The sequence below is a fragment of the Apaloderma vittatum genome, unplaced genomic scaffold (assembly GCF_000703405.1).
Source record: "Apaloderma vittatum isolate BGI_N311 unplaced genomic scaffold, ASM70340v1 scaffold9676, whole genome shotgun sequence".
In the NCBI taxonomy this organism is placed as follows: domain Eukaryota; kingdom Metazoa; phylum Chordata; class Aves; order Trogoniformes; family Trogonidae; genus Apaloderma; species Apaloderma vittatum.
The window spans coordinates 1-27,381 of NW_009720051.1; the positions used below are offsets into that span (position 1 = coordinate 1).

The 27,381-nt window shown below is 36.8% G+C and overlaps 1 protein-coding gene across 1 annotated transcript in view; it reads left to right on the forward strand.

Annotated features, from left to right (window-relative positions):
- Positions 1 to 3,828: 3,828 nt before the first annotated feature.
- LOC104275038 (tudor domain-containing protein 3-like) overlaps positions 3,829 to 27,381 on the forward strand; it is a gene marked incomplete at its 5' end in the record, with an annotated part of 26,489 nt that continues 2,936 nt past the window's right edge. The window contains 4 exons of the mRNA XM_009870875.1: positions 3,829 to 3,920; positions 5,332 to 6,170; positions 9,040 to 9,165; positions 26,489 to 26,625. Coding sequence (XP_009869177.1) covers positions 3,829 to 3,920; positions 5,332 to 6,170; positions 9,040 to 9,165; positions 26,489 to 26,608 — 1,177 coding nt within the window. The remainder of the gene's footprint in view (positions 3,921 to 5,331; positions 6,171 to 9,039; positions 9,166 to 26,488; positions 26,626 to 27,381) is intronic.

Sequence of the window (27,381 nt, forward strand, 5' to 3'; positions counted from 1 at the left end):
GACACCTATGAAATATTTCTGTATTGAAATTAAGTAGTTCTGAGTTTTGGTTGGCAAGAGAAACCTGCTGACTGTAAGAGATAACAAAAATAGTAGAAAAAATTGCTGTCAACTAGCTGCCTTTGCTTGCACTTGGATTATTTCTGCTACTGAACACAAAAGATTTTTCCATTAATCTTCTTATTTTCCTTTTGTTATGAGGAACAATTCATCCATCTTTGCCAGCTTAAATAAGTAAACATGAGTATTATCAAAAAAAACCAAAACAGCACCAAGAGCTCTGATTGTAGAATTGAAGAAAAACGGACAAAATGCTGAGAAACAAGTTTGTTTCTGGTATTTTCTCTCTTCAGTTCTGCAGTACTGAACAAACTGGAGCTTACATGATTCGAAGGCACAAAAGCTTTTTGCAGAGAGCTACGTCTTTGCAAGACTTAAGCAATGATCAACTTTTAAATAATTATTTGCTTGTTATTAAATGGGGTAGATGGTGAGAAACATAACGATGGTTTTGGTTAGAGAGTGTTGGAAATTCCATATATTTAAAGAGTAATAAAAAATAGCACTTTTTCTTTTAGTCCTTGAATTCTGTGAATACAATGGCAGAATGTTTAGGGGGTTTTATCTGACTTCTTTATTATCATCATCCTTCTCAGCTTGTATTTATTTTGTTTCAACAGAAATATGAACTCAGGTTCCAGTTTCTCAGTGTTACTATATTTCAGAAAGAGTGAAACTGATCCTTTTTTACCTTGATGAAGCTCCTGAGTAACTGAAATTTTCTCCATAACGTCAAGTGTGTACAAATGTGTCATTAATTTCCTTCTTATTTTTTAATCTTTCAGCCAGTTTGACGTAGAATGTGCCATGGGGGTTGCTATCTCAAAGATATGATTGCATAAAGTTGCATAAAAATATAATTCAAGTTAGAAGGAAAATCCCAATCATTGCCACTACTGTGGGAAGGGCCTCTGTCATTAAATTTAATCACATTATTAAATGTGATGGACTCCACGGGAGAGAGCTACAGGAAACCACAAAACAAGTAAAATAACTCAGCGATGGTTTCAAACTGAGGAATGCTGGTTGTCATCTTAAACCTACTTAGCAGATGACAAAAACCTCGTCATTACTTTTGAATACTTTCTTTTTCTGATGTTTTTTTTCCAGACCCCACATACCTAAATGTCTGGTTGCAGTGATGATGACTGTGCTGATGCATCTTGCTGTTTGACAGAGTAGCATACCAAATCTTTTTCTTAAATTCCAAATTATTACTGCTTTGTTACTACCTTGTAGGAAGTGTCACTCCTCTGGGAACATTAGCTAACGATTTCTTGGAAGTGAGGGAAGAAGCAGCAGAAACAAGGGACAGTGGCTGCAATATACAGTCTGTAAATTACATCCCTCATTGTTTGGCTTTTTCTATTCAAGAAGCTTTAAATTCTCATGATTTTTGGTGGTAAGGCCAGATCAGCACAAAATCATGAAGAACCTGCAATACTGTCATTTGTGGTCTTTTTTCCTGGACTGCTATTGGCAAAGTAACAGACAGTGACAAAGTAACAGACAGTAACAGACAGTTTCCATTTGTGAAAGGGTTGCTCTTGAATGTTAAACAATTGGTTAACACGTCCTGCTTCTTCCAGGCTGTGATGTGGTCCCCTGGGAAGCTTTTAGAACAACAACCGCATCTTTGTAGAAGACATGGGTGTACTTAGACATCGGTTTACTTAAGTTAGGAGTTGGCCCAGCAAGTGTATTTTTACTTAGGTTATCTCAAGGTTAGAATAGAATGTCAGGTGTTTTCTGAGCAGCTTTTGTATGTCACAGTAAATAAACATAGAATAAAGATGCTTGACTGTTTTGAAATTCTCTAGTCCCCATCCTACCTGACATTTAGTTTTATTTATATTTTCCCATACTATTTCAAAAATACTCTACAGTCAGCTTATTACTTACATATCATGATCACATTGCCTTGGGTAGAAATAATTTTGATCATCCAATAGTCCTACTTCTGCAACTGATATATTAGAAATTTATTGTTGTTAAATGGATCTGCAACAGGTGACTTTTCCTGTTAACATAATGCTAACATTTCTGTTGCTTGAAAAAAAGAAAGAATAGGATTTCTTCCTACTTACTTACTTCTGGGTGGAGCTATTCATGCCAGTGTTTAAATGTGTTGCTATTTCTGCTTAGCAGATACGCTGCTTTAAATCTCCATGCTTCTTTGTGGAGTGATGGGTTATAACTCTAATTGAAACTTCTAAAAATCCTGTTTTACAGATAATTCTTGTGAATAGATGAATAGGATTTGAGTTCTGAATTATTTAATTCTAGATTTTGAAGATGTAATATTGCTTTTCTAAAGACAGAAAACACTGTCTCCTGTGACAATGTTTGTAACTTTTTATTGGAAAGCAGGTCAAAGAAGTGGAAGAAGGGTAGAAAGAGATCTCTGCAGCTGTATGACAGAAACAGGTTGCTCAGAGATCTATTATATCCAGTGTCTAGTGAAACTAGCTATTGTCATTAAGGTGCCTAGACAGTAGCTAAGATTACTTATTACCTGGTATAAAATTGAATAGAAATTTCACTGAACTTTTTCAAGTTATAGAAGAATCTGTGTTTCAGTTTTTCCTCAAGGATTAAAAGTATTATAACTGCTCTGCATGCTTGGGAGGTAAGTCTTGCAGTTGTACAGAGTCTTTGGATGTACTAGATGCTGTCAGAGGTGATTACCTAACAGTTCAGAAAATGTTTCTTTGTTCAGAAAAAGGTCAAAGGATGTGTTTCAGGTTGCATTTGTAAAGGAGAGATAAAGACGGACGTTTGAACTCAAAGGATTTTGTCTGAGAAAATATAAAATTTTAAATGCTACAAGATGTAAAAAGTCATCTTTTCATTTTTAAAAAGAAAATTAATATTTATGAAATGGTCCTTTCGAAGTAATACATATTCACATATTCATGCATTAAAAACATTCTTGGTTTTGAAGCTATGAATTTTGCAATAAGACTTATTTTTTTCAAGATTATAATCATGCTAAGTCTCACATACGCTTATGTCACTGAAAAAAAACCTTGGTCATTTTAGTCAAATACTTTTGGCTTTTAAAAATCAGGGCAGGCAGAGAAAGTATACATAAAAATAAAGCTAAATTCTTATTAGTCAGTTTAGTAAAACTGATAAATTTTCTGTGAGCTATTAATAATCACAGAATGTCAGGGGTTGGAAGGGACCTCGAAAGATCATCTAGTCCAGCCCCCCTGCCAGAGCAGGATCACCTACAGTAGGTCACACAGGAACGTGTCCAGGCAGGTTTTGAATGTCTCCAGAGAAGGAGACTCCACAACCTCCCTGGGCAGCCTGTGCCAGTGCTCTGTCACCCTCACAGGGAAAAAGTTCTTTCTAATATTTTTGTGGATCCTCCTATGTTCCATTCAAGTGAGTTATTGTCCCTTGTCCTGTCATTGGACATCACTGAGAAGAGCCTGGCTCCATCCTCCTGACACTCCCCCTTGACATATTTATAAACATTAACGAGGTCACCCCTCAGCCTCCTCTTCTCCAAGCTGAAGAGACCCAGCTCCTTCAGCCTTTCCTCATAAGGGAGATCTTTCACTCCCTTCATCATCTTTGTGGCTCTGCGCTGGACTCTCTCAAGGAGTTCCCTGTCCTTCTTGAGCAGAGGGGCCCAGAACTGGACACAATTGATGCTTGATTTATTTCTTTTTAAGGAGAAAAAAAGCAAAAATTTACATTTTAATTTTACCTTACTGTGTTGCAGTAATTAGGAAAATTGATAAATTTATTGTCAAGTATCAGCGTTCATTGTGGTAACGTGGTAACGTGTAAACTGAAGATCTCGCTTTTTCCTTTCCTTAGTAAAGTGGTCAACCTGTCAGTGCTAGGTTAATGATTGGACTTGATGATCTTAAAGGTCTTCTCCAACCTAAATGATTCATGGTTCTGTGCTAGCAAGATATTCAGGGCCGTACAGTAGAGAACCTGAGTGTGTAGTCCCTCCAGGGCTATGCATGCCCACCAGACTCGTGCAGACGTAGCCAACTGCTATGGATGGATGCAGGAAAGAGAAAGAAATCTTTACAGGCACCCACATAACATGAAAGTGCTTAGATGAGCATGAATCGCTCTTAACAGGTTTATGCTTTCCTTTTTCACCACCCTGAAAGTCTGCTAACAGATCTTGTATCCAGCCCCGCCACGTGCACACACTCACATGGATCTCTCCTGGCCCCGAGACCACCTCAAGTGGTACCCACCTCAGATGCCTCTTGTCCAACTTGCTGGCTAGTGCAGCCTGAAGTTTTCAGGGCAGTTACATGTATGTGGCACAGAAGATTTTTAGAAATAGAATTTATTAAGGGGATGAGACAGACTGCGATGGTCATATGCAGGAGTTGGCCCAGCAGGTGTATTGACCATGAGCCTGGTTACTTGCAACTGTCCTGTTTAATCTCATTCCTTCTTAATTTTTTTATGCTTGTTCCTCTGGGATTCATCTTGATCTTCGCCTTCCTTTGGCTCTTCACCTAACATCCCATTAAAAAAATCCTATGTTTGCCTTTAAAAAAAAGAAAAAAAAGAATTCCATACAAGCTTTTACAGAACCCCACAATTCCCCTCCTCCCCAGCATCACATAGCAAGCTTGCTCTTTCTCTTGAGATCCATAATAATCTTGTTTTTCTTCTCATCAGTTAGAGTTCTGGTTGAGCCTCTTCAAGGTAGTGCTTGAGCAGTTCTTTTTACAGCTCATTGATCAGAGTCTCTGGAGTTCTGGGCTTTGTTATTATTCCTGTTATCTATGGTTTGTCAGCTGAGTCCATTTAATCACTTTGATTTCTTAGCTTTGTCTTTTATGCTGAATAGCTGTTAATAAGCTATTTTACAGCAAGTTTCAATTCGGATTAAAAGTATGCCTTTTTTTCTCCTCGTTTTCCTCCCTCTTCCTTTCTCCGTGTTGGAATTCAATTTTCATATCTTAAATGGCTGCTATTCAAGTGAGTTATTGATGTCTATGGGAAGAAATGAGTAGCCTCCTGGAAATTTTTTCTCTCACTTGGTCAGTGTTTTGAAGTAGAGTCCAGAGTACTGTATGCTTTCCAATAACTAGGAATTACAATTCAAATATCTCTGCTGGAATTTTCTATGTACCATTCCATTTCTGTATCACAAAGGTAAATACTGCATACTTTTCTAAATAATACTGTTACTTTATCAGTTAGGGTCTGAAAAAATATTTCTAAAATACACTTGTGTGAAATATGTTAGTAATTGAAATATTTTTTTTTTTTTTGTAGAACCAAAATTGCAGTTTCAGCCACCACATCAAGTACAGCACAAAGTTATGAATGCAGAACAGAACGGCATCAAAGAGAATCATTCAAGGCACGTTTCTCGCAATGACATGAGACAACCAAGGAATGAGAAACCCCCTCGTTTTCAAAGGGATGTTCAGAATTCAAGGCAGGCTTTGGAAAGTGGTGGGTTACCAAGAAACAGAGGTCCTGAAAGACACAGCTCTTTAGAACATTGGACAGAGGAAAAAAATAAAAGCGACAGACATTATCCTAGAAATGATAGGCCAAAGGATTTGAGTTATCCTGTAGCCACTCACCAGAGTGATATTACTTTCAAAAAAAGGGATAACAACATGCAAAACAGAATAGGAAAAGGGGTGTCTTTCACAGAATTCAAGGAGAACTCTGCTGCTCAAGATACTACAGACAACAATAACCAGAAACGTGGGAAAAGAGAAAACCAAATACACAACTCTGAAAATTTCTGTGATAGGAAGGCACGAACAATAAATAGCGAAGCCTTCATGGTAAAAAATGAGCAACATTTTGGTGGTAATAATGATTACCAAAATCTTGGCAGAACTGATAATTTTAACGCTGTACCAAATGGAGATACTGAGCATCATCAGAAAGGAAGACGAGTAGGACCTATTAAATCATCAGGACCCTCTACAATCCCATCTTTTGATGATAAAATGTTGTATTACAACACCGGTCCCAAAAGGAGATCTGGGCCCATCAAACCGGAGAAAATATTAGAGTCATCGATTCACGTGGAGTATGGCAAGAGCTGGAGACCAGGGGATGAATGTTTTGCTCTTTATTGGGAAGACAACAAGGTATGCCTTTGCCAAATGAGAAGCACCTCAGATTTTACTTTCAGTGTTTTCTTACTCAGGTGTGGGAGATCTAGCACACTAGCACAGAGACATGGGCTTTATGCATAGGTGGGTAATGTGTTGCTTGGCTAGCTTCTTACTCTCTGTTCATTTATGAGGTACATGAATGTGGTGGTTTGGTCCTCACTGGAGGCCAGGAGCTGACCAAAGCTGCTCTATCACGCCTCTTTTTTTAGATGGACAGGGGAGAGGGAAGATATAACGAGAGGCCCGTAGGTTAAGATAAAAGCAGTTTAATACAGCAAAAGCAAAGACCGCGCACAGAGGCAAAGCCAAACAAAGATTATTCTCTGCTTCCCATCAGTGGGCGATGTCTGGCCGCTTTCCGAGGAAGCAGGGCTCCAGTGCGCATAGCCGTTGCTCCAGAGGACAAACACAAATAGCGAATGCCCCCCCGCTTCCTCTTCCTTCTCACTTTTGTATCTGAGCTGACATCATATGGTATGGAATACCCCTTTGGTCAGTTTGGGTCAGCTGGCCCGGCTGTGTCCCCTCCCAAGATGTTGCCCAGCCCACTGTTGGGGGAACAGTGGAAAACCACAGCCTTGGTGCTGTGTGAGCACTGCTCAGCAGTAGCCAAAACACTGGGGTGCTAGCAACACCCTTCGAGCTTGCACTCCAGAAACACAGCACTGAGAGAGCTGCTGTGGGAAGATTGACTCCACTCTCAGCTTGACCCAATACAATCTTTGCTGCGTGAAACTTGAGAGTGCTTAAATTATGTCAAAGGTGGTTGTTTCTCTCGTTTAGGTGGAGTTTAGGGTGACTAAGCTCCCAACTGAAGCTTTTGATGTAAATGCTGAAAAATTGAAGAGATGAATATGGATCTAGGTGCCTAGATTCTTTTCCAAGGGCAAGGAAGAGCATACTGAGCTGTCTACAATAGTCTGTAATGATAGATCCTAGAATAAATCAGTGTATAACCTTTACTAGAACAAGGGAATACCAGAGTCTCTAGTGAGACCCCACCTGGAACAGTGTGTCCAGCTCTAGAACCTCCAACACAAGAAGGACATGGAGCTGTTGGAGCGAGTCCAGAGGAGGGCTGCCAAGACAGTCAGAGGGCTGGAGCACCTCTCCTAGGAGGACAGGCTGAGGGAGTTGGGCTTGTTCAGCCTGTAAAAGAGAAGGCTCCAGGGAGACCTTATAGCGGCCTTCCAGTACATGAAGGGGGTCTACAAGAAGGCTGGGCAGGGACTTTTTACAAGGGCCTGTAGTGATAGGAACTTCAAGAGGGCAGATTTAGATAAGATACTATGAAGAAACTCTTTTCTGTGAGGGTGGTGAGGCACTGGAAGAGGTTGCCGAAGGAGGTTGGGGATGCTCCATCCCTGGAAGTTTTTAAGGCCAGACTGGATGGAGCATTGAGCAGCCTGATCTAGTGGGAGACATCCCTGCCATGGCAGGAGGGTTGGAACTAAATGGTCTTTGAGGTCTGTTTCAACCCAAATCATTCTAGGATTTTATGAAATGGGGCTGTTTAAAAAACCCTCTTCTTTTAATTCAGTCATTACAGAAAGGAAATAGCAAAAGACTTTTTTTTTATGACTAGTAGACTATTTGCTGAAGAATTTGTGGAGCAAATGAGTTATGCTGTGTGATAGTTCTCTTTTACGGATTTTTAAAAGTTTGGTTACTTCCTCTTCAGTTGTTTTTCCTATTAATAAGATTTCTTTTGTGGCAAGAAACTTTCATCTTTTTTGTTGCTCAAAAAAGTTTAGACTTTTTTTCTTTGATTTGTTATTTTCTGTTCAGGAGACCTATTACTCTTCTTGGGTAGTTTCCTGATGTTTTGACCCTTTCTGAAAATCTGAGAACTACCTTTAATAATACTATTCTTTGAATAGGTTTCATTCACATCCTTTTCTGCCTTTTCTGTTGTTTGTTTAAGTGTTTTTTTCCTGTTTGGGCTGTTTTTTACAGGAAATATGTAGAGTTAACTTCATTTTTTCTTTCTTGAGTTTGTATGACTAAAACAGATGATAAGGCATGCAAAATTTTTGGTAGTGGCAATGTACAGTGTGTTGACTCTGAAGAAGGAATATGTAGATTGGGTGGATGGTTTAGTGTGAAATATAATGGCATATTATGTAATTGTTTCCTATTTTGATAAACATCTTTGCATTACTGTGAGATGAGTTTTTGAAATTCTAGGAAGTGTGAAACTTGCAAAATAAGTAGACATGAGATAATCCCAGACTGTTACATGAAATGTATTCATCACATTAGAAGGTCTAGCAGTTTTTTGAGGGTTATTGTTCTTTTGGTAGTTATATTAAATGCTGGTGCTCACATCTGTGCACAAATGTGATGATAAAATACGGTACTGAGCTTAACTGTGTTAAGAGGTAGTGATTTCCTTGCATTCAAGAAGATAAAAATGATTGAATATCATCAAGAAAGCTGATACGTGTTTTCATAAATGTCAGAAAATCAAGTTTTGTGTTTAGAAAAAGGACTTTTTGAGTTGGCAGGTTTATCGTATTTTTATAACATTTTGTTACATGTTACAGTAGCCACTTGTAACTCTTCTCTGTATACAGCATTTGTGTTAATGACGCATTTGTTCTACTCTCAGAGAAAAGAAGTTCTTAAATATTCAGTCTAATTTGGTAAGCTGCATATTTTTTCAATAAGTTATTCTAAATATATTCCACTGTATTCTTGCAGCAAATCTTATTCAAATGACGACATTGGCTAATATATATGTATACACACACACACACGTATATTTATTAAAAGGTAATTGTTAAGCTGTTTGTGGTATTTTAAATAGTATTTTCTGACCTTGGAAAATTTCTCTTTTAAGTTCTACCGGGCAGAAATTGAAGCTCTTCATTCTTCTGGGACAACAGCAGTTGTTAAATTCTGTGATTACGGAAATTATGAAGAGGTGCTTCTCAGCAACATCAGACCTGTTCATGCAGACACATGGGTATGTGATAACAAATGGTATTAAAAAAAAATACAAACTACCTAGTCTGTTCAAAACATGTAACCCTTCAGAAATGAATGCCTACTCATGCAAAGACTGCCAATTGCATGTGTAAAAAAAGTAGTTAAGTGAATACAGAAGCATAATCTCAACTCTTCGTTCTTTATATGAATCTTCATAGAAGTGTGTTATCATATGGTATTCTTCCTGTATAATAAATTTCAGTTGTTTGAAAATGAGTAGTTGATCCAGGTCTTGCTAAACGTTATTACTTACCCCATTAAACAAAGTTTTCTGTTTTATTTCATATGCATTGTATGTTGTTCAGTGCAGGTTAGGAAACAGTCTTTTAAAATACGTATTTTTGAAGGTTTTTGCTATATGTCGATGTATGGCTAAAATAGACATCTGTGTCACTTCATTTTGTATCATGTTTTTATTCCTGTTTAAATGATTTCTTCTTTCCCAAATATTGTGGTGGAGGTGTGGGCCTCAGTCTGTTTTACAAGATTTGGAATGTGTTACCCTCTTGGAAGTTGGAAATTTCAAAAACTTTCATTTGTGAATGTCATGGAAATAGAGATGCATTTTGATTTAGAAAGAAATACCAGGAGTGCACAATGATTTGCTGTTTACCCTTACTGTAAAAAGCTGCACAAAAGAAGTATTCGTATTTGTGTATTGATTCCTTATCGATGAGTTGACTGTGCTTATTTTAATTTCTTACCTCTGGGGCATGTAGCCATGGTACTGATGTTGCAGAGGCTGAACAGTTGACTGCTGCTTGCTGCCAGTGATCTTTTAACTTGTACTGTTGCCTGTTGAGATGGCCTTTCTATACTTACAAAGATATTTGAAGCAATTCCCAGCTGATGCATTACTGTTGGTATGAAAACATACTTTTTTTTTTTCTTCTTCCCTTTATCCCACTAGATGAGCCGTAAAGTGCTAGTTTCTTACTGTATGATTGTACTTTGACCCTTTTTCTGTGTTAATAGTCAGTCAGCCTTTTCTTCATGTTTTTGATTAGAGTCTTGAAGAGTGGCTTTTTATTTTGCTTTAACTCTCTGGAAGTTAGTGCTCTCGATCTAAGAATTTGGCCTGGTTTAAGACTAAGGTGATGATACTCAAGCAGTGGTCATTCTTCCTGCCCCTTCTGCCTGTCTCTGACTCTCCACTCTCGTACCATGTCGGATGGCTTGTCATGTAGCCACAGGATGAGTTGAATAAGGATCACATTTTTGTTCCCCCAGGTTGGTTTGGTTTTTGTTTCACAGCTGAGTTTGTTAAAGCCTGATGGAAGATGGTGATACAGTGTATGGAGAGGGAATTGGGCTGCTCAAGTAGCACAGTCCTAACATCTTGCTGCATCCTCATCCAGTCTGCTGTTACTGGGAAGAAATAGGGATTTTCAAACAGGCTTTCACTCCATTCAGAAATGATAGATACCTTTCTGAAGGTTCCTTTTTTCTATCAAGGGAACCTAAGTGAATAGCATAAATTCAAGCAACTAAATTTAGATCACTGTAAGAAAAATGCCCACCAACATCTTGCCAGTAAATGAAATTTTTTACGGTTTCTTACAGGGTGGGGTTTACCTGTTTTGTTCCCAGAAGGTCCTTGCAGCTATAGGATTTTTTGCAGGAGAAAGTTGATTAGGATCTTGGTCTTCGCTTGTTTTGTGTTTGGATGCTAACTCAAGTTCTTATTATGCATTTGCAGTTCTTAATCACCCACTGGCGTCATGCTGTAATACTCAGATTTTTCATTTCAGCTGAACACTGTTGGTCACTTTCTCTCAGTGTTCATATTAGTATTTAAATCTAGATAGCACACACAAATGCAAAACGAAGTTCACATGCTGCTTAATACTTAATTCTTTGTTGTAAGATCTAAGTAACTTGGTGATATTTCCTCTTTACAAGAGGACAAAACAGAATTTAAACTGTCTTCAGTAATAACTTTTCTTCCACTGATCGATGTTATCAGCAACAGTGAACTTGTTTTATTAGAAATGTTATGCTAAGTTTTATTTGAGTCTTTCCAGGTAACTTGCAGATAGCTCAGTCTTTCTTAGCTGTCTGTATTGAAGACTTGTTACTAATGTAGAAATATACTGTATGTGAGTTATGATATCCTAATATTGCCAGTTTTTCAGACTTCTTTTTGAAAGAGTTGTTGATACTAAGAAATGATTTAGTGAATTGATTTTTAAAGGCATGGATTTAGGCTGTGTGTTAGGATTGATTATTCTTTACTCTTTTCTCCAAGTATTCTTTTTGGTACTCGTGTGCTGAATTTATTTTTTTTCCCCAACAAATACAAACTGGTAGAAGTATACCACTGGAAGGAAGAAAAAAAAATGTCAAAATGTGCTCAACTAATCACTTGAAAGAACAGCCAAAATATCACAGTGACCTTATTTTGCTGACATGAACTGTTGTCTTAAGCACCTGAGCTTCTGGTCTACTTTTGGCAACCATAGTAATTGTAAAGAAATAGTAAATGAATGAAGATTCTTTACATTGTTAGAAGGTTTAATATAATTTCATTATACGTTCAGCTCTCTGTTCCTGCTGTCTCTCAATACTGAACTGCACTGTGTTAATACAAGTTCTATGTTTTTGGTGGGTTTTGTTTGTAGTTATAGGGTTTTGATTGGTTGGGGGTTTTTGTGATTTTTTTCTCTTGACTTTAGATTGAATCTGCCTGACATTCTTGGTATACACTGTGCTTAACACTTTAACGGAAAAACTGTTAGTAGATGATCTTAAGACTCCATACTGATTGTACACTGTCCCTCACCCAGTTTGCCCTCAGTCCTTGAAAGTTTTCAGTCCCTCTGACACTTAACATGCTGCTATTTATCTTTCTGATGGCTAGAAGTATGGAAGATAAAGCTGTGTTTTACATAAGGTAAATCAAAAAGCTAATGGGGATTTTTTTTAAATAGTTGATCACATACAACAGTCAAATATGTGAAGAACACTAAAACTGTTTTCTTCTTAGCACTTGCAAAATATGTCTTAGATATGCAGTTAATAAATATTTTTAATAATAAAATTACATTTTGTTTCTGCGGTTTTAGAGGACTTCTAAGTATCTTGCATGTAACTATGATAATGTATCCTTCTATTTCCCTCAATGTAGCGGGGATTGTTTAATGAAAATATTTTAATCCCAATGAAAAAATTCACTGAAAAGCCATTGTAGAAGTAAGAACTGCTTGTTTTCTCTTGTTAAATATGTAAGATTATACTAACAGTCGAAGAGCATGGAATGTTAAGGGCCTTCCTGACTTACGTAGTAGTTTGTTCTGTGGAAAAAAAATTAAATAAAGTCAAGATAACACTTTAAACTCTAAGTCTTAATTTTATTTTCTAACTTGTAGGATTCTTTTCCCTTAATAAATTATGGGAATGTATAGTCTAAATGCTTATCTTGTGACACTTTTCTCCAAGGCCAAGTCCTTGCTTGCCCTTTTCCATTCTGTGTGTCCTTAGTCAGGCAATAAGCCCTGTCCTGCCATTTATGGTATGATTACCCTTCTTTTTTTTGGTTTTCTGCTATTATATGAAGAAGATCAAGATTGATATTTTCCCACCTATATATCTTATAGCCTTATATTAATTCCTCTCGAAACAAGTTAGAATTCATACGAACTCACTGCTTCAAATAATTAATTTGAAAATATTAGGTTCCTTTTCCTGTTTCTTGCACTATATTTCTCCTTAACGAGGTAAGAAGGCAAAAATTACTTTTGAGGTATGTATAATCCTAACTCTTCTATAATTTGTTTTATTCTGTGGAGACTGAAAATCAAATTTGTAGCTTTCCTCAGCTCAGTTCTCTGGTAAGGAATGAGTTGAGGAAAGAAAGTAGCGATGGGTCTTAAATTAGGGTTAATTCATGCTACCAGACATTTGAGAGCTCAAAGTGGATAATGTTGTGCCTTGTACCTCACAGAGCTTTACAAGCTTCTACAGGTGTAAAATTTTCTCAAATCAAACTATAATTCAGGGCTTTCTTACACCCATCCCCTGTTTCAGGTAAGTAAAGAAGTAAACTCGTGAGATTTTTGAAGTTTTTCAAACCTCTGTCCAGCAATTTGACAAGCAACACTTGAAACTGCTAAATGGTAAAGGCTTACAGCTGCCTTTTGATGCTGGAGAAGACTTTTCCCTATTTATAGAGGTTTTGAACCAATTCCAGTGTCTTGATTTACAACAGGCAATACTTACTTGAAGGATTAAGTACTATTTATGGGTCTTCGGTCTGGATGGCCTTGGCATCATGCTGTGATCTTCTTCTGTTGTGTGTCAGGCAGGAAGTCTCTCCCATTGAATAATTGAGTAGGTGCAGTACATAAGTTGTGCCTTGTTTGGATTTCTGCTAAACTCAAGGCTGTTATAATTGTCCAGTCTACTTAACCAGTTCTAAGATTACTGTAGTAAAAAATGTCCTTAAATAGTTGCATCAGACAACGGTTTGATGTCTTTGGTTTCTTGGCTTCTGTGCTGATAGAAAATCTCTAGAGTGATTTTACAGTTCATAATTGCTCATTGACTAAATGAATTAAATGAAGGCTGAGTAAATTGGACTCCCCTTCTTCCTTAGTGGTGGTACATATTTATTAATCCATTTCAGTCCAGAATGTTACTAGTGTGGATTTAGTTTCCGTAGAAGGCTGTCTTTCTGCTTTATTAAAACACTTTAGATTTAGGCAGTTATTTTGTTCATTTTACCAATATGTGATGATTTCAGTTGCCTCTGTCCTGCCAGGCTGAAAAATTACTTTTTATAGTCCAGCCTAATTTTTTTTTTATTTTCTTACCAGGTTTTTTTTTATTATTTACTGGAAATGCTGCCTTCAGTTCCATCACATCTTTTACACAGAGTGTTGTTGTACACATGCCTTTACAGAGAATTAACCTGCAGGTTCTGTCAGGCTATTTCTTTATATAATTTATTTATTTCCTCACCCTTCCTTTAAGAGGCAGTATTTGTAAACAATTGCTGTGGAGAGTGTTTATCCTGATAAATTTTTTTTTTTACTTTAGCACCTCTGTCCTCTGAGAAACTATGTAGTTTTTAAGACTTTAGCTTGGTGTACGCATGTTAGAATACGCACAGATGATCACAACTGAACTGAATGTTACTGGCCCTTAGCTGAAGTGTGGTAGCTAACATTTAAAGGTGTTTAAGGAACTGCATTTTATTTTTTAAAAAACTAAAAGCTGGCAAATTTCGGTGAAGAGAAGGCAGTATATACTAATTGGGCAGAAAACAATGGCTTTCAGTTTTCTCTCTGTATCATTAGGCATTGCAAAATGTGTTTGAGTTTTCCACTTGAGCATTTCATATTCATCAGACTATGAAATAGAGTTGCAAATTATTGCCAGCTGTAGAAATCAGATTAAGAACAGATTCTTCTTGGAGTTTGTAATCACTGAAAAAAGTTGTGACAGTTAAAGTAGGATACTTGGAGCATTACTCTGTTCTTCTCCTTCCCCTACTTGCTTGTTATTAAATGTAATTGCATGTGATGATTCATTATTTGGAGACTGTGTATGGACTCCTCAGGTTGTTTATTTTGAGAGAGAATATTTCTCCCTGAACACTTTCCTTTAAATTGACTTGAAATTTTGAGATAGCATAGCTATCGGAAAGGTGAATTCTTTTTCTTCATAAAAAGTGTATGAAGTTACTCCTTTTGTGTTTTTTTTTTTTTCTGGAGGGGGAGACAGTTGGGTTGGGATTTGGTTTAGAGTTTCTTCCTTCTGTTGGCTTGCTTAGAGTGAATTTTATAAGGTTTGTAACAATGACAAGGACTCTACTCGTGCTTTATTTTCTTCATATAACAATGTCATTTGCAATTTGCTTCCACGTCCCAAGAGAGACATTTAGATACTATTATTAAATACATAGTTGCTTATTGTCAAAGAATAACAGCAATTAATCAGATTTTCTCAGAATATCATTAGAGGCCATATACAGAAGAAAAAATGTTTTGATCTGACATCTTTCCTACAGAATTCACTTGCCTTGTCAGAACTTGGCTGATATACCTAGATTTTCAAAGTTATAGAGAAGTAGTGCTTCCTTCAACCGTACACGAAGCGTTTAATATCTTTGCCAAGTTAATCGAGATGCATTTTTTCATACTTGTAAAATGGACTAATTGTTCTGATTTGCTGGTGGAGGGGTACAAAGTCAAAGATTTTGAAATTAATTCTGTATTTATTTTTAAAATTAAGTCTGATGTTTGCCAAAGTGCAAAGAACCCCTCTGTCTCTCTAATGAGAGCAGGAGTTGATGAACAAGACAGTAATAAATGGCTATATAGAGGGTTTTACCACTATGTTTTGCGCATTTGTTGTGTGTGTCCCACATACTGAACATCATAGGGTCTTCTGACTTGGGACATGATATCTGCAGGAGCATATCGGGGAATATCTTCATTGCTCAGAAAGATTGTTTAAGATTCTCCTGTGCTTATGAAGCACATTTATCCATCTTTTTGGTTTCGTTCTTTCATTATCCTTTAATCACTGAATATTTTTGTTTGTGCCTAGTTGGAAATGTTGCTTTTGATTTCTTACCGGAAGTCTTGAAAGCTTATTCTGTGTAGGTTCATTTTAGTAGGTACAAAATAGTTTGCTGAAACGGTTTGCACAAGTCTTATGAGAAGCAGCTGGGGGACCTGGGGCTCTCTAGCCTGGAGAACAGGAGGTTCAGGGGAGGCTTTATCACTCTCTACAACTACCTGACAGGAGGCTGTAGTGAGGTGGGTATCTGTCTGTTCTCCCAAGTAACAAGTGATAGCACAAGAGGAAATGGCCTGAAGTTGCACCAGGGGAGGTTTAGCTTGGATATTAAATTTTTTTTCCAGGAAAGAGTTGTCAAGCCTTGGAACAGGCTGCCGGGGGAAGTAGTTGAGTCACCATACCAGGAGGCATTTGAAAGATGTGGAGATGTGGTGCTTAGGGACATGGTTGAGTGGTGGGCTTGGCAGTGTTAGGTTTATGATTGGACTTGGTGATCTTAAAGGTCGTTTCCAACTGAAACAATTCTATGAATCTATGACTGTGCCTGTTTTACCAGCTTAAAGTAACCGTTTCCAGAGGTCTTCATTCAACTTGATGCTCTGAAAACTGGATGAATGCTTTGTTTAGCAGAAAACAAAATGCTGGGGAAAGGGAACAGCTGATGGTTGTATGTGAGAGGAGAGATGGAAGCTGGACCCTTAATTTGATGCTCTTTTTCAAAGATTGGCACAATTGCTCCGTATAGTAACATTATTCTTTGTAACACATAATCCTTATGGTTGTCACTGTTGCTGATTGAGTTTATGTGTTCTGTTGAAAATATTTCCATTTCCAGTTTATGGCTTTCTTCTGGCTGAACAGAGAGAACTTGATATATGTGTTGGGTCTGTGTTATTTACATAGCAAATATCCACTTATCTTTTATAAATTATTGAAAATAAACCTTTAAATATTTATAGGTTGATATTGATGCTACTCAGTGTGAAGTAGCTTTTACTAATAGTAGGGATGTGGTGTGAATGGGTCAAATACGTATTTCTAAGGACCTTTTAAAATTCATTACTCTCTGTACTGAGAACATAGTGACAACTTGCAGGAGAGTGTGTTTGTTGGAAGCACAAACCTCACAAGAAGAATTGCACAATTATTTTAATGTGTGCCAAGGGGAATGACTGCAAGTATGAATAACCTGTGCAATACCCTTAAGGGGAACAGATAAAGTAGCAGAATGTCTGTGGGATAATCATGCCCCAGGATTACATTATCCTAGTTTTATGGAAATGTAATTGGAAGGTAGTCTGTTTAGAAAACAGACGAGTGCTTTGTTTTCCAAGTTGAGGAAAAGCAATGAGATACAAAGAAATAGTCTGATTTCAAGTTAACTGTTAAGTTGCTTTTAGTGGTCTCAGATTTAAGTATGTAGTTCTTTCCCTTGTCCATCCATCTATTTTTCCAGTTCTTGATAATATTTTCTCAGCAATCTGCAAATTTTCTGTCAATTGGTATCGAATGTTTCTTGCTTCACTCAAAATTCAGAATGTATATCATCCTTACAGAATCATTTAAAAATTAACCATTTGAAACTTTTGTCACAATTTACATTTTCAGCAGAGGAAAAATGTAACAAATGTAGTAAAAAACCTTAATAGTCTATATCCCATTTTTTTTTCGGGATTACTGAATCGTTATTATAAACATAGTATCTTAAATCGATGTGTAATAAGGCTTTAGTTGATAATTTGCTGGCCCTAAAAATTGCTTTGTGTAGGATTTTACAAAAACTGGTGACCCTCATAAGTATCAGTTCCAAACAGATGATCTCTAAGGTCCCTTCCAGCCTTTTCAAAGTGTAAATAAGGGAAACAAATGGTTTGGTTGTTCTGTTGTTTTTTCATTTGTTTGTTTGTTTGTTTGTTTTTTAATGACACTACAGCAATTTTTTGCAATGAGTTGTCAGTAACTTTTCAATTTAACTACTCCCACATTAGAGAAAACATTAACTGAATTTATCGGTTGCATAAAAGGCTTTATAGAGCCCTTGAAAGAAGTATGTAGTGTTTTATTCCTATAGTACATCAAAATCTCATACAATTTGAGAAACAGTGAAAGAGAGAAAGATGGCACTGGAATAGTAGGTTGAAACCTTACATAAATAGATGGGAATTGTTCCGACTGCCTGTAAAATGGCAACAAACAATAACTGTGTAGTTGCAGTTCAAAGTCTGAGGGGATTTTTAGTAAATCTTAAAGTACCAGACAGCAAGTCAGTTATGTCCCGTTAAGGAGAATTGTAGTCCCTGCTCCTGATGGAGTTGAGCTTCCTATTGGAAGTGACCAAAGTCAGATTTCCTCAGGCAGGTACTATTAGAAAAAATTTAAAATCATATTCATTTAGAAGTTCTTTATAAAATTTACCTTAAAATTAATACCTTTTCTTTTTGAGCAGACCTTACAGATTCTTACTAATTCAAGATAAAAGTCTACTGCTTGTCTAAAGATCCATTTAGACAATCAGTCCAAACATTTCCAATGTATACGATTCTTTAATTTGCTTCCTGTTTTGATGTTTGTTGTTTTGGAACGATGCAACTGGTTTCCATTCATTATAGCATATCCTGGTTAGTCTATTGATAAAATATCCTGTAGTTCAGCAAACTGATGGTTGTATCTTAAAGTCGGCACTAAAACAGTACTTTCTCAATGTGTGAGAGAAGAACTTGAAAAAGCATGTGTAAATATTTTCTTTATATTCTAGGATTTTTATTTTGTATTTATTTTAATAATTTAAAGATATATTCTTGGTGTTCTATAGGTTTCTTATAGCCTTTTCTAAGAGTAGTCGAAATACCAAAAACTTTCTCACCCAAAACAGAAGATAAAGTGCTTATTTTATCTCTTTCTTTGTCAGCTTGGCAAAATATACCTGGATATCTAGAAATATGTATATGGAGAAAGACAGCGACAATGGGGAAGGGGGAAAGAAAGAATATAGCTTGAATGGCATTGTCCCTGCCCATGACAGGGAGGTTGGACTAGATGATCTCTAAGGTCCCTTCCAGCCTAGGCCATTCTATGATTCTGTGGCTCTGGTTTTGTGAGTTAAAAAACAAATATAGCCTCTCACATCTCTTCAGAATTTTTTGCCTTTCATTTGTGATTCAAGAGTGAAGAAGATCTGGTTTTTTACTTTCAAATTGCCTTTGCCGTTCTCTCACTTTATCTTCACAAGAGCCATGTAAAGTTACCTGCTTCATACGAAGTTAATGGTTTTCATCTTCAGAATAATTTGCAGTAAATTAGAAATCTGATCAATCTATTTTAAGTTCTAAATTTTCTTACAATCCATTGCAATTTTTTAAAATTCAGGAAAACTATCATGCCGTGTCCTGATTTGAGCTAAATGGCACCAGTTCTGTTCAGTGATTTTTGCTTCTCAGCTCAGTCTCTTCTAAGCTGCACTTTCTGAAGTTGGCAGCATGTTTTTGCAGACAGTGTGTGCTCCTGGCAGTGACACCACCTGATGTTTGCAGTTGCTGCCTGGGACTGGGATGCAGAAAGGCTCTTGCTGATACTTATTCCTGTAGTGACCAAGGCCACTGCTGGCTCTTGTGTGCCACGCTGGGGGTGCCGGGTAGTGAGAGGGGTCACAAGGAAGTAAAAGGTTGCACCTCTGGGGAGTTACAGATTGGACAGGTGACCGACAGGAGTGTTCCATTGGATATATGTTGTGTTCAGTACAAAACTGAGGGGTCATGAGGGTTTAGATCTCTTTCTTCTCTTCTGCAATGGCCGGTGTCCAGGGAGGACTCCATCCAACCTCCTGCTTTTGATCCGGATCCTGAGTTCCCGAATCCAGCTCCTGTATCCAGCTCCCGCTGCTGCTGAGCCTGGGGCTGCCCCAGTGCTGCCTGCTCTGCAGCATCAGTGGGGATTGCTGTCAGGGAGGGGAGTCAGATTTGATACCAGTTTTGTGTATATATGTGTATAATTCACTATTTTTATTATTTCCTTATTCATTAAAGCTGTTCTAGTTTTTGATTGTTTTTTTTTTTCCAATCTATAAGTCTCTCTGCCTCATTCTCTTTTCCTTCCCGTTTCGGGGAGGAGAGGGGGTTAGAGAGTGTCTGTCAGTGTTTGGTGGCCAACTCAGCCCTAACCCATGACATGTTGTTGCTTTAAAAAAATTGGAGCAGCGCAAGTTTACGAAGTAAAACCATAAAACATAAAACCAGTGGATTCTGTATGAGAAGGGCATGTATGATAGTGGAACTTCAGTTAAAAAATGAAAAAGTCCTGAGTAGGTTTTGTTTTAACTCTTTGTATTTAAATAGTAACTTCAGGAGCACCCTCTGGCATGTGGGCACACAGATGTGCACATACTCTGACAAGGAGGTGTAAGTTCCACTTCAGCTTGTAAGTCATTATCCTCCTCAGAGATATTTTTAATTGTTCTTAATTGCTTCTTATGTGAAAATTGTCTCACACACCCATAACATTTGAATAAGAGCAGACTAATTGTGCATTCCATATGGTTATTTTAATGGGAGAAGCATTTAAGGGTGACTTAGGACTGTGAATTCCTGGGCTGAGCTGATGAACTCTGAGCAAGGAAGCAGTTCTCCCTCCCTAATCCTGACCATCCTGCATTTTGTACCTGGGTTAGTTAAAGATTGCAGCTGTACATCTGAGTAACAAAGGGAAAGTGGAAAGAAGAGTGGTGAAGAAGGTGCAGGAGAAGAGAAAGGAAAACAGTTTCAGCAGTAGCAAGACATTATAATTGTCCATAGCACTTCAGCCTATATGTCAGAATTCGTTTGTAAATTTAAAGGTGTCACATACTTGAATCCTTTGTTTAGTTAAAAAAGATTTAACAGTAGTGCGCTTGTATACTTTAAAAGATCCAAGCAGATTCAGAATTCATTTGTAAATTTAAAGGTGTCACATGAATCCTTTGTTTAGTTAAAAAAGATTTAACAGTAGTGCGCTTGTATACTTTAAAAGATCCAAGCAGATTTAACATTCTAAATGGTGTATTAAAGGGTTAATTTAAAAATACTTTATCATGATTACTGCATTATAACGGTTTTTAACAAAGTAACTTTTTTGATTGATGGCTTTACAATTAGTTATGTGTACTTTTACTCAGTGATACATTACAAGGTCTTACCTGATATGTGTGAGCATCCTAAAAGTGTGTTTGTCTAAAAATGTAGTGCTACTCTGACTCCTTTGAAGGCACATTAATAGGGCTACGAGCTTAAATCAGTTATCTGAGAGCAGTGAGGAGTCAGCTCTATGCAGGTCTAGCAGTGTAAACCTTGAATACCACTTTTCCATCTCACTTATAATTTAACTGAGAAATTCAGATGGCCCCAGGTCCAGTCTAATACAGAGGCCTTGTGTACTGTTAAAAAACCTGCAGGCTCATGAAGATTACACTGTGAGAAGATTACTCTGTGAGAGGAAGTGATATTTTAAGTAACAAGTGTAATTTGCAAAGAAAATTGATCAAGAGCAAATCTGTTGAATTATTCTGTAATAAGACACTTCAAAAATGCTTTTGTCACCAAGTCAGTACGTGGTTAAGGTTCTAGAAGAACTACATTATTGGTAATTTCTCTTGGAATTTTCATACCTCATTTGGTAGTAATTTTTGACGTTATGCCCTGAAACTGATCTAAAGTCCTAAATGTGCTTTTATTAAATGACAAAAGCTACTTTTTCATAAAATCCTGTTTTCATTTTTAGTTATTATGGAGTTCTAAGAATCTATTTCAGTATTCAGATAAAGTAAAAGTTGAAGAGAATACTGTAGACGCTTTAGCCAGTGATTTTTTTTTTTTACCTTACAAATACAGGGCATAGAATATATTGCAATTTAAATACATAAGTTTTAGTGTTTCTTAGGAAACCTGTGCATTTATCAAGATAGCAAAAGTGTGATTGGGTTTTTTGTTTGGTTTCTGGTTTTGATACGTCTGGAAGATCTTACAATCTGTTGTCAATTGCTACAAGCATAGGTAAGTAGAAACTGCAAAAATCAAAGATTAAAGTACTCAGAGAGATCATACTGGATGATTAGGCAAAAGAAACAAGTTTTAAGAAAGGAATTGAACCAGAAAAACAGAACAAGAGATCACTTGGTGCGTTAACAGCAACAGCAGAAGACAGCTGTTGCCACCATAGTGGGGGCAGTGCAGAGAAACATTAAATCTGCAGTGGGAAATGGGAATCGAAATGCACATGAAAGAAAGAAAAGGTCATTTTGCAAGGAAGCCAACACTCTTTGTACTGAGTCCAGCAAGTTTTCTATGCCTTGAGTATGTGGGTGAAATTAAAGCTACAGCTTAAACCGAAACAGTGGTTTGACGTTACTGAAAAATGGAGAATATCTTCTGCTTTTCTTTGCTTTCTGTCTCATGATTCCTCACCCCATCCTGCTCCTTTAGGCCTCCTTTAACAGGTCCTGGTGCTTCTTCCTTAATAACTGACAAAGCCATAATTGAAAAGCTTTAGCAGAAGGACCCATGGAATAGGGCAGAACGTGCTGTTCATAAGCAGCAATGCACAGAGGTGTTTGTAGGCAGCAAACTGTTGGAGCTGCTCAGCTGTGGCTTGCAACTGCATCCTAAGTATGTGTGAACAGAACATTCAGCAAAGCTTTCATACCTTACATAACTTCTGTGCTAGTCTTCATCCTCATCCACCTATTCGTTGCTCTCGGAAGTTATAAAGTAACTATTCATTTCAAGGCCCATGTTCAAAAACAACCCACACATTTCTAAGTAGTTCTTCTGAATGCACTGAACTTAACTGAAATTCAGTGAGAAAGCTTTAAATGAAATTTACTCTGCTCCAACATTGTTAATTTTAAGAGCAAATTGATTGTTAAAATATTCTAAATCCTGTATTTACAACTTTATTCTGCAACTGTGAAAACCTTTGAATTTTTTATGTAGAAGCATGCTGGTAGTCACTTGGCTGGACTGAAGTTACTTACTTATTCACTAAGCTCAGCTGGTAAAGTATGGTGGTGGTACAAGCTCTTCAGAACATATTGGTCCAAAATTAATGCACCGACTGTGGATGTATTCCCATTTTACCCTTATTTAGTTCTTTTCTGTCTTACGAGATGGATAAATACAAAAAATAACAGCAGATTTTTATGGCAAAATTTTGAATAGAAGCTGAAATTCACAAGGACTTCCCTGTTGCCATCTTTTTTGTTTTTTTAAGAGCCTAAAGAGTGCTGACATCCTCCACCCTGTCTCTCATGTCATTTAACTTGTTCCTGTAGCAATTTGTTTGCGTTTCATTGTTTGCATTGTAAACCTTTCCTTATATATTTGCTGGGTTTTGCTGTCTTTTGCAGCTGTGCTTAGTGATTGTCGTTCAATCTCAGTGTATATAGGTGTTGTGTAAGTACTGGAAAACTCAGTCCTGGATCCTGGAATATTAGATGAATAATAAGTATTAAGCTGGAGATAGCAAAATATATAAGTTTTTGGAGTAGTGTACTAATATGAAACCTCTACTGGAGAATGAAAATGCTCAGAAAGAGATTCGTGGCCACCTTTGCTTTATAAAACGTAATCTATATCTTACATGGATAAGGAAGTAGGAAATGGAATAATTTAGAATGAGTCACAAGCAACTGATAAATTGAAAGCAAACAGCTGAAAAGATTGGGAAAATGGCATTAGTGGCAAGATGTGTGACCTAATTGGCTGCAGAGGTATAATGGAAAAAATGTAGACAGATGAAGTTTTTAGGTTGAAGTACAGAGATACTAAGTTTTGTGTACAAAGGGTGGATGTTGTTCCAGGAGAGGGAATGGCAGTTTTGAGCGTGAGGTAGAGAGATTTTTAAAGTCAATTGAGATAACGATGAACGCAGAAAAAAATAATCCTTAAGATGGAAATAAAATAAAATGGCATTAAAAGAAAAGGATGAAAGATCAGTACTGGTGGATTGAGAGCAAGTGATCAAGAAGCAGAGGAAGAAAAGCAATGCCATTACTTGCAAAACAAGAAACGGTGTTCAGTGAAGATGTGGCCTGGCAAATGGTTATTTTGGAGAATATTAGATCCAATTAGGATCAGATGTGAATAGGTGAGACCCAAGAAACAACTGACAATTTATCATCTGACATGAAGATCCAAACTTGAGCAAGATGATCTTGAAGCACTTGAAGAACTTGAGCAGTGTGGGGAGCTACTCCACAGAGAGAGGAATGAGGGAACAGTTGAAAGGTTGCTCATTTGTTCTTATCATTTGCTGTGTTGCTTGCATTCATTTCATTTTATTCGGAGACTCAAGAAAGTGTGTTTTCACATTTCACTCCTGCCTATTGTAATAAAAAACTGGAATTGGAATGCGTGCATCTGAAGCTTTTCATTCTATGTGCAAAGACAACTACACTGAAACAGAAACATGCAAGACAAAAATAGAAATGTGTAAGACAAATTTTATTTTTAATTTGATTTAGCTGAATTCAAAAAATCAATGACATTAACTTTGAGATTTTATTAAGATTTGCTGCTCTAGAAATTTACTCTTGATATGGCTGTTACAGGAGAGATGTGATGCAATAAACATTAATTCTGGATTTTTTTGAGCAAAGACTACCAGTGTTACAAAGAAAAGATTCATGTCCTGAAAGCATCCTGAAAAGACCAGTGTGCATTGCTACATTTTCAGTCATGCATATATGCCATTTAGTTTTCCAGTTTTGGAGAAATCCACATATCAAGCACCTGACAGTTCACCAATTTATTCTTGAAGAGTAAGCTCTTTTATGTTAGATCAAAGCTTTGGCAAAGAATTTTAAGAAAACTTGCAATTGCATCTTTCTCTACTCTTTTGGGAAATAATATGAAACTATTTCCAGCTGTTCAAGTTTCTTGTATTACACTGAAAGAGCTAAAGGTATTTTAACCACTTCTAGTGTCTAGCTTACCTTCTAACATTTTGACACTGGTATAGGTTGTGTTGTCAGTGATGGGAGGTTACTTCATACACTGTTGAGTGTTTATCCTGGGACTAACAGTATTGCAAACTCTGTGGATTTTTTGGTTAGACATCTGCTTGTCTATTTTTTTTTCTTCCTTTTGGATAATCAGTGTCTCTGAAACTCTTTATATGAGGAAATCAATAGTGCTGCAAGCAGTAGCACAGGTACTCTGAAAAAAGGAAGTTTCATGGTGGAATTTCATGGTTCTCAGTCTTTGACTGCAGTGAAACTAAAAGACACAAATCTGTTATGCTTTATTCAGTCATGTTGAAAACCTGTTCTACAGTTACTGCAGACTTTCTGTAGTAGGGCTGAATCTGTTGTTCTGGAAACATAGCTGTGGCCACAGACACACCATGTAAATAGGGAGACTTTACCATGAGGAATGTGGTGGTCTGTATCTGGTCTTTGAAAAATGCGTGTTTATTGATAGTCAGGCTGATGCAGAAACAGACTTTTTTAAGATCCAACTTTCCACAACAGAAAAAAACTTAGATGGTAGATTTTTCTTTCTGTATCTTACAATGAAATATTTTACTGCTGTAGCTTGTTTACTCTGTTACATGCATGCTGCACCATAAGACAGTTCCTGGGTATTGGAATTGTTGACAAACTTTGAATCACTGAGTGTTCTTTCGTTTGTGTTCTTGTATATTCCGATGTTGTGAATGAAAGTGAATTAAAAGTTATATACTTGATATTTTTTTTCAAAAAATAATTTCTTACAGAATGTTTCCTCTTGATCTGCTGTCTGTCACAGTGTAGTATTAGCATATTAAAGAAATGAAATTATAACTGTTGACCTGAGATGCCATTTGACAATCATAATGTTCAGAAACTTTTTTGTTTTTTCAGTCTATAGTTTATTCTTCTATTTCTCTTTGTTATCAACTCTGCTCTTAAAATTCATTATCCTTAATGTGTACTACCTTCAAATATTCCATCAGATGGAAGTTTTTCCTTTCAGTATTTCTTGATCAAAGTAAAGATGTAGCTATTGTGATCTTCCTTTGAAAATAGTTCACCAGTCTTTTGATAATTTTGGGGATTTTGGTGGATTTGGATTTTTTCCTCTGAATTCTATGTAATTTGTCAGTATCTTTCTGGTAATGGGATGCCTAGGAGAGGATGCAATCTTGCAAATATGTAATTACTTCTCCTCTCATTATTAAGAGGTTATATTCATTATTGCTGCACACAGCAAGTTAGTATCTAAACTGCTATCCACTGTAGTTCTAGGCTTTTTTTCATTTTTACTGCATCACAGATCTTTTTATCTACTGTTTCAGATCTGTGTTTCTAGCATGCATATTGCCAGATGCTGTTCCTTGCATTTCCATTTCCTAATTCTTTTATTGCACTCAACACACATTTCTAAGCTTCCAAAAGCTGATATTTCTCTTGCTCTGGGAGGTTATCAAGGTTATCTTGCTTCTTGAATTTGTTGCCTGTATGACTCTTGGAAAATAATTTTGCTTTAATATATACGCGCTTTGTTCCCTGCAAATATTTAATAACTTCTGATGCTGCCCTGGGAATTGAGTTTTAAGATTCTCCATCTTCTTTTTGTTAGCTTTCCTGGGTTTGAAAAACCCACTCCAGTTATCTTATTAAGTGGTCATCAGCACAGAAGCAGCAGTTGCTATGCGTGCATGAATTCATTGATACTTAAATGTATGTATGTGTGTAAGTAGGCTTATACCTACTTATGTATAGTGCGTTTTCCTTCTCTTCGATTTAAAACAATGCTATTTACCTGCAGGAGGAGGAGGAAGAAACATATGAGCAGACTCTTGAATTCCGCAGAGGAGGCGATGGTCAGCCACGACGGTCCTCAAGACCTACTCAACAATTTTATCAACCCCCAAGAGCTAGAAACTGATTAATAAGGAAAAAAAGGTAAATATGTGATGTTGGCATTTTACTTCTGGATTTCGATTTCAAGAAAAGTACACCTGGATCATTGTACTCTTGAATGTACTTCAGTCTTTGTGAAGTTTGTGAGAGAACTCTGTACAACTTTGTCAGTGGTTGGTTGTATAAGAAACCTCAGCATTGTGTTGTAGATGGTGAATATTTTGAACAAATAAATTACTGTAATCACCAGTTTACAAACAAATAGCCTTTTTTCTAGAAAAGACTTGTTTCTTATTTAAAAAAAGTGTTAAGCAACACCACGTGTATGACCTACTCTGTTCAATAGTGGCAGTCTATTTATAAGGAGCACGTACAGAGCAGTGATTGCAACACCTACAGAAAACTATTGATATTAAATGACTATCTTGCCATTCAAGTGAAAGTTTTATGGTTGTATGTCTTTTTCATTTAGATTCCACTTGTTGCCATCACCTACATGGAAGATATGTTTAACATATTGCTACTGAATTTTTATAGGGATGTTGGTATATTTATGATAGAACTTGAATATCTCTGTTTCTGTAGTTTTTATGGCTGTAGAAAGAAACTTAATTTACCTGTGGGAAGAGGGGATGCGATAAAGAACATTTTGGCAGATAGCTTTTAAACTTTGTTTTATGTAAGGTCTCATGTCATCTGAGCAAGATTTTGCTTTATAATTTTTGACCTGAGAGCAACAGCAAGTTTCTTTTCTTCACATATATTGGACCAGCTTTTTCTCTGAAATAGGTAGCTGCA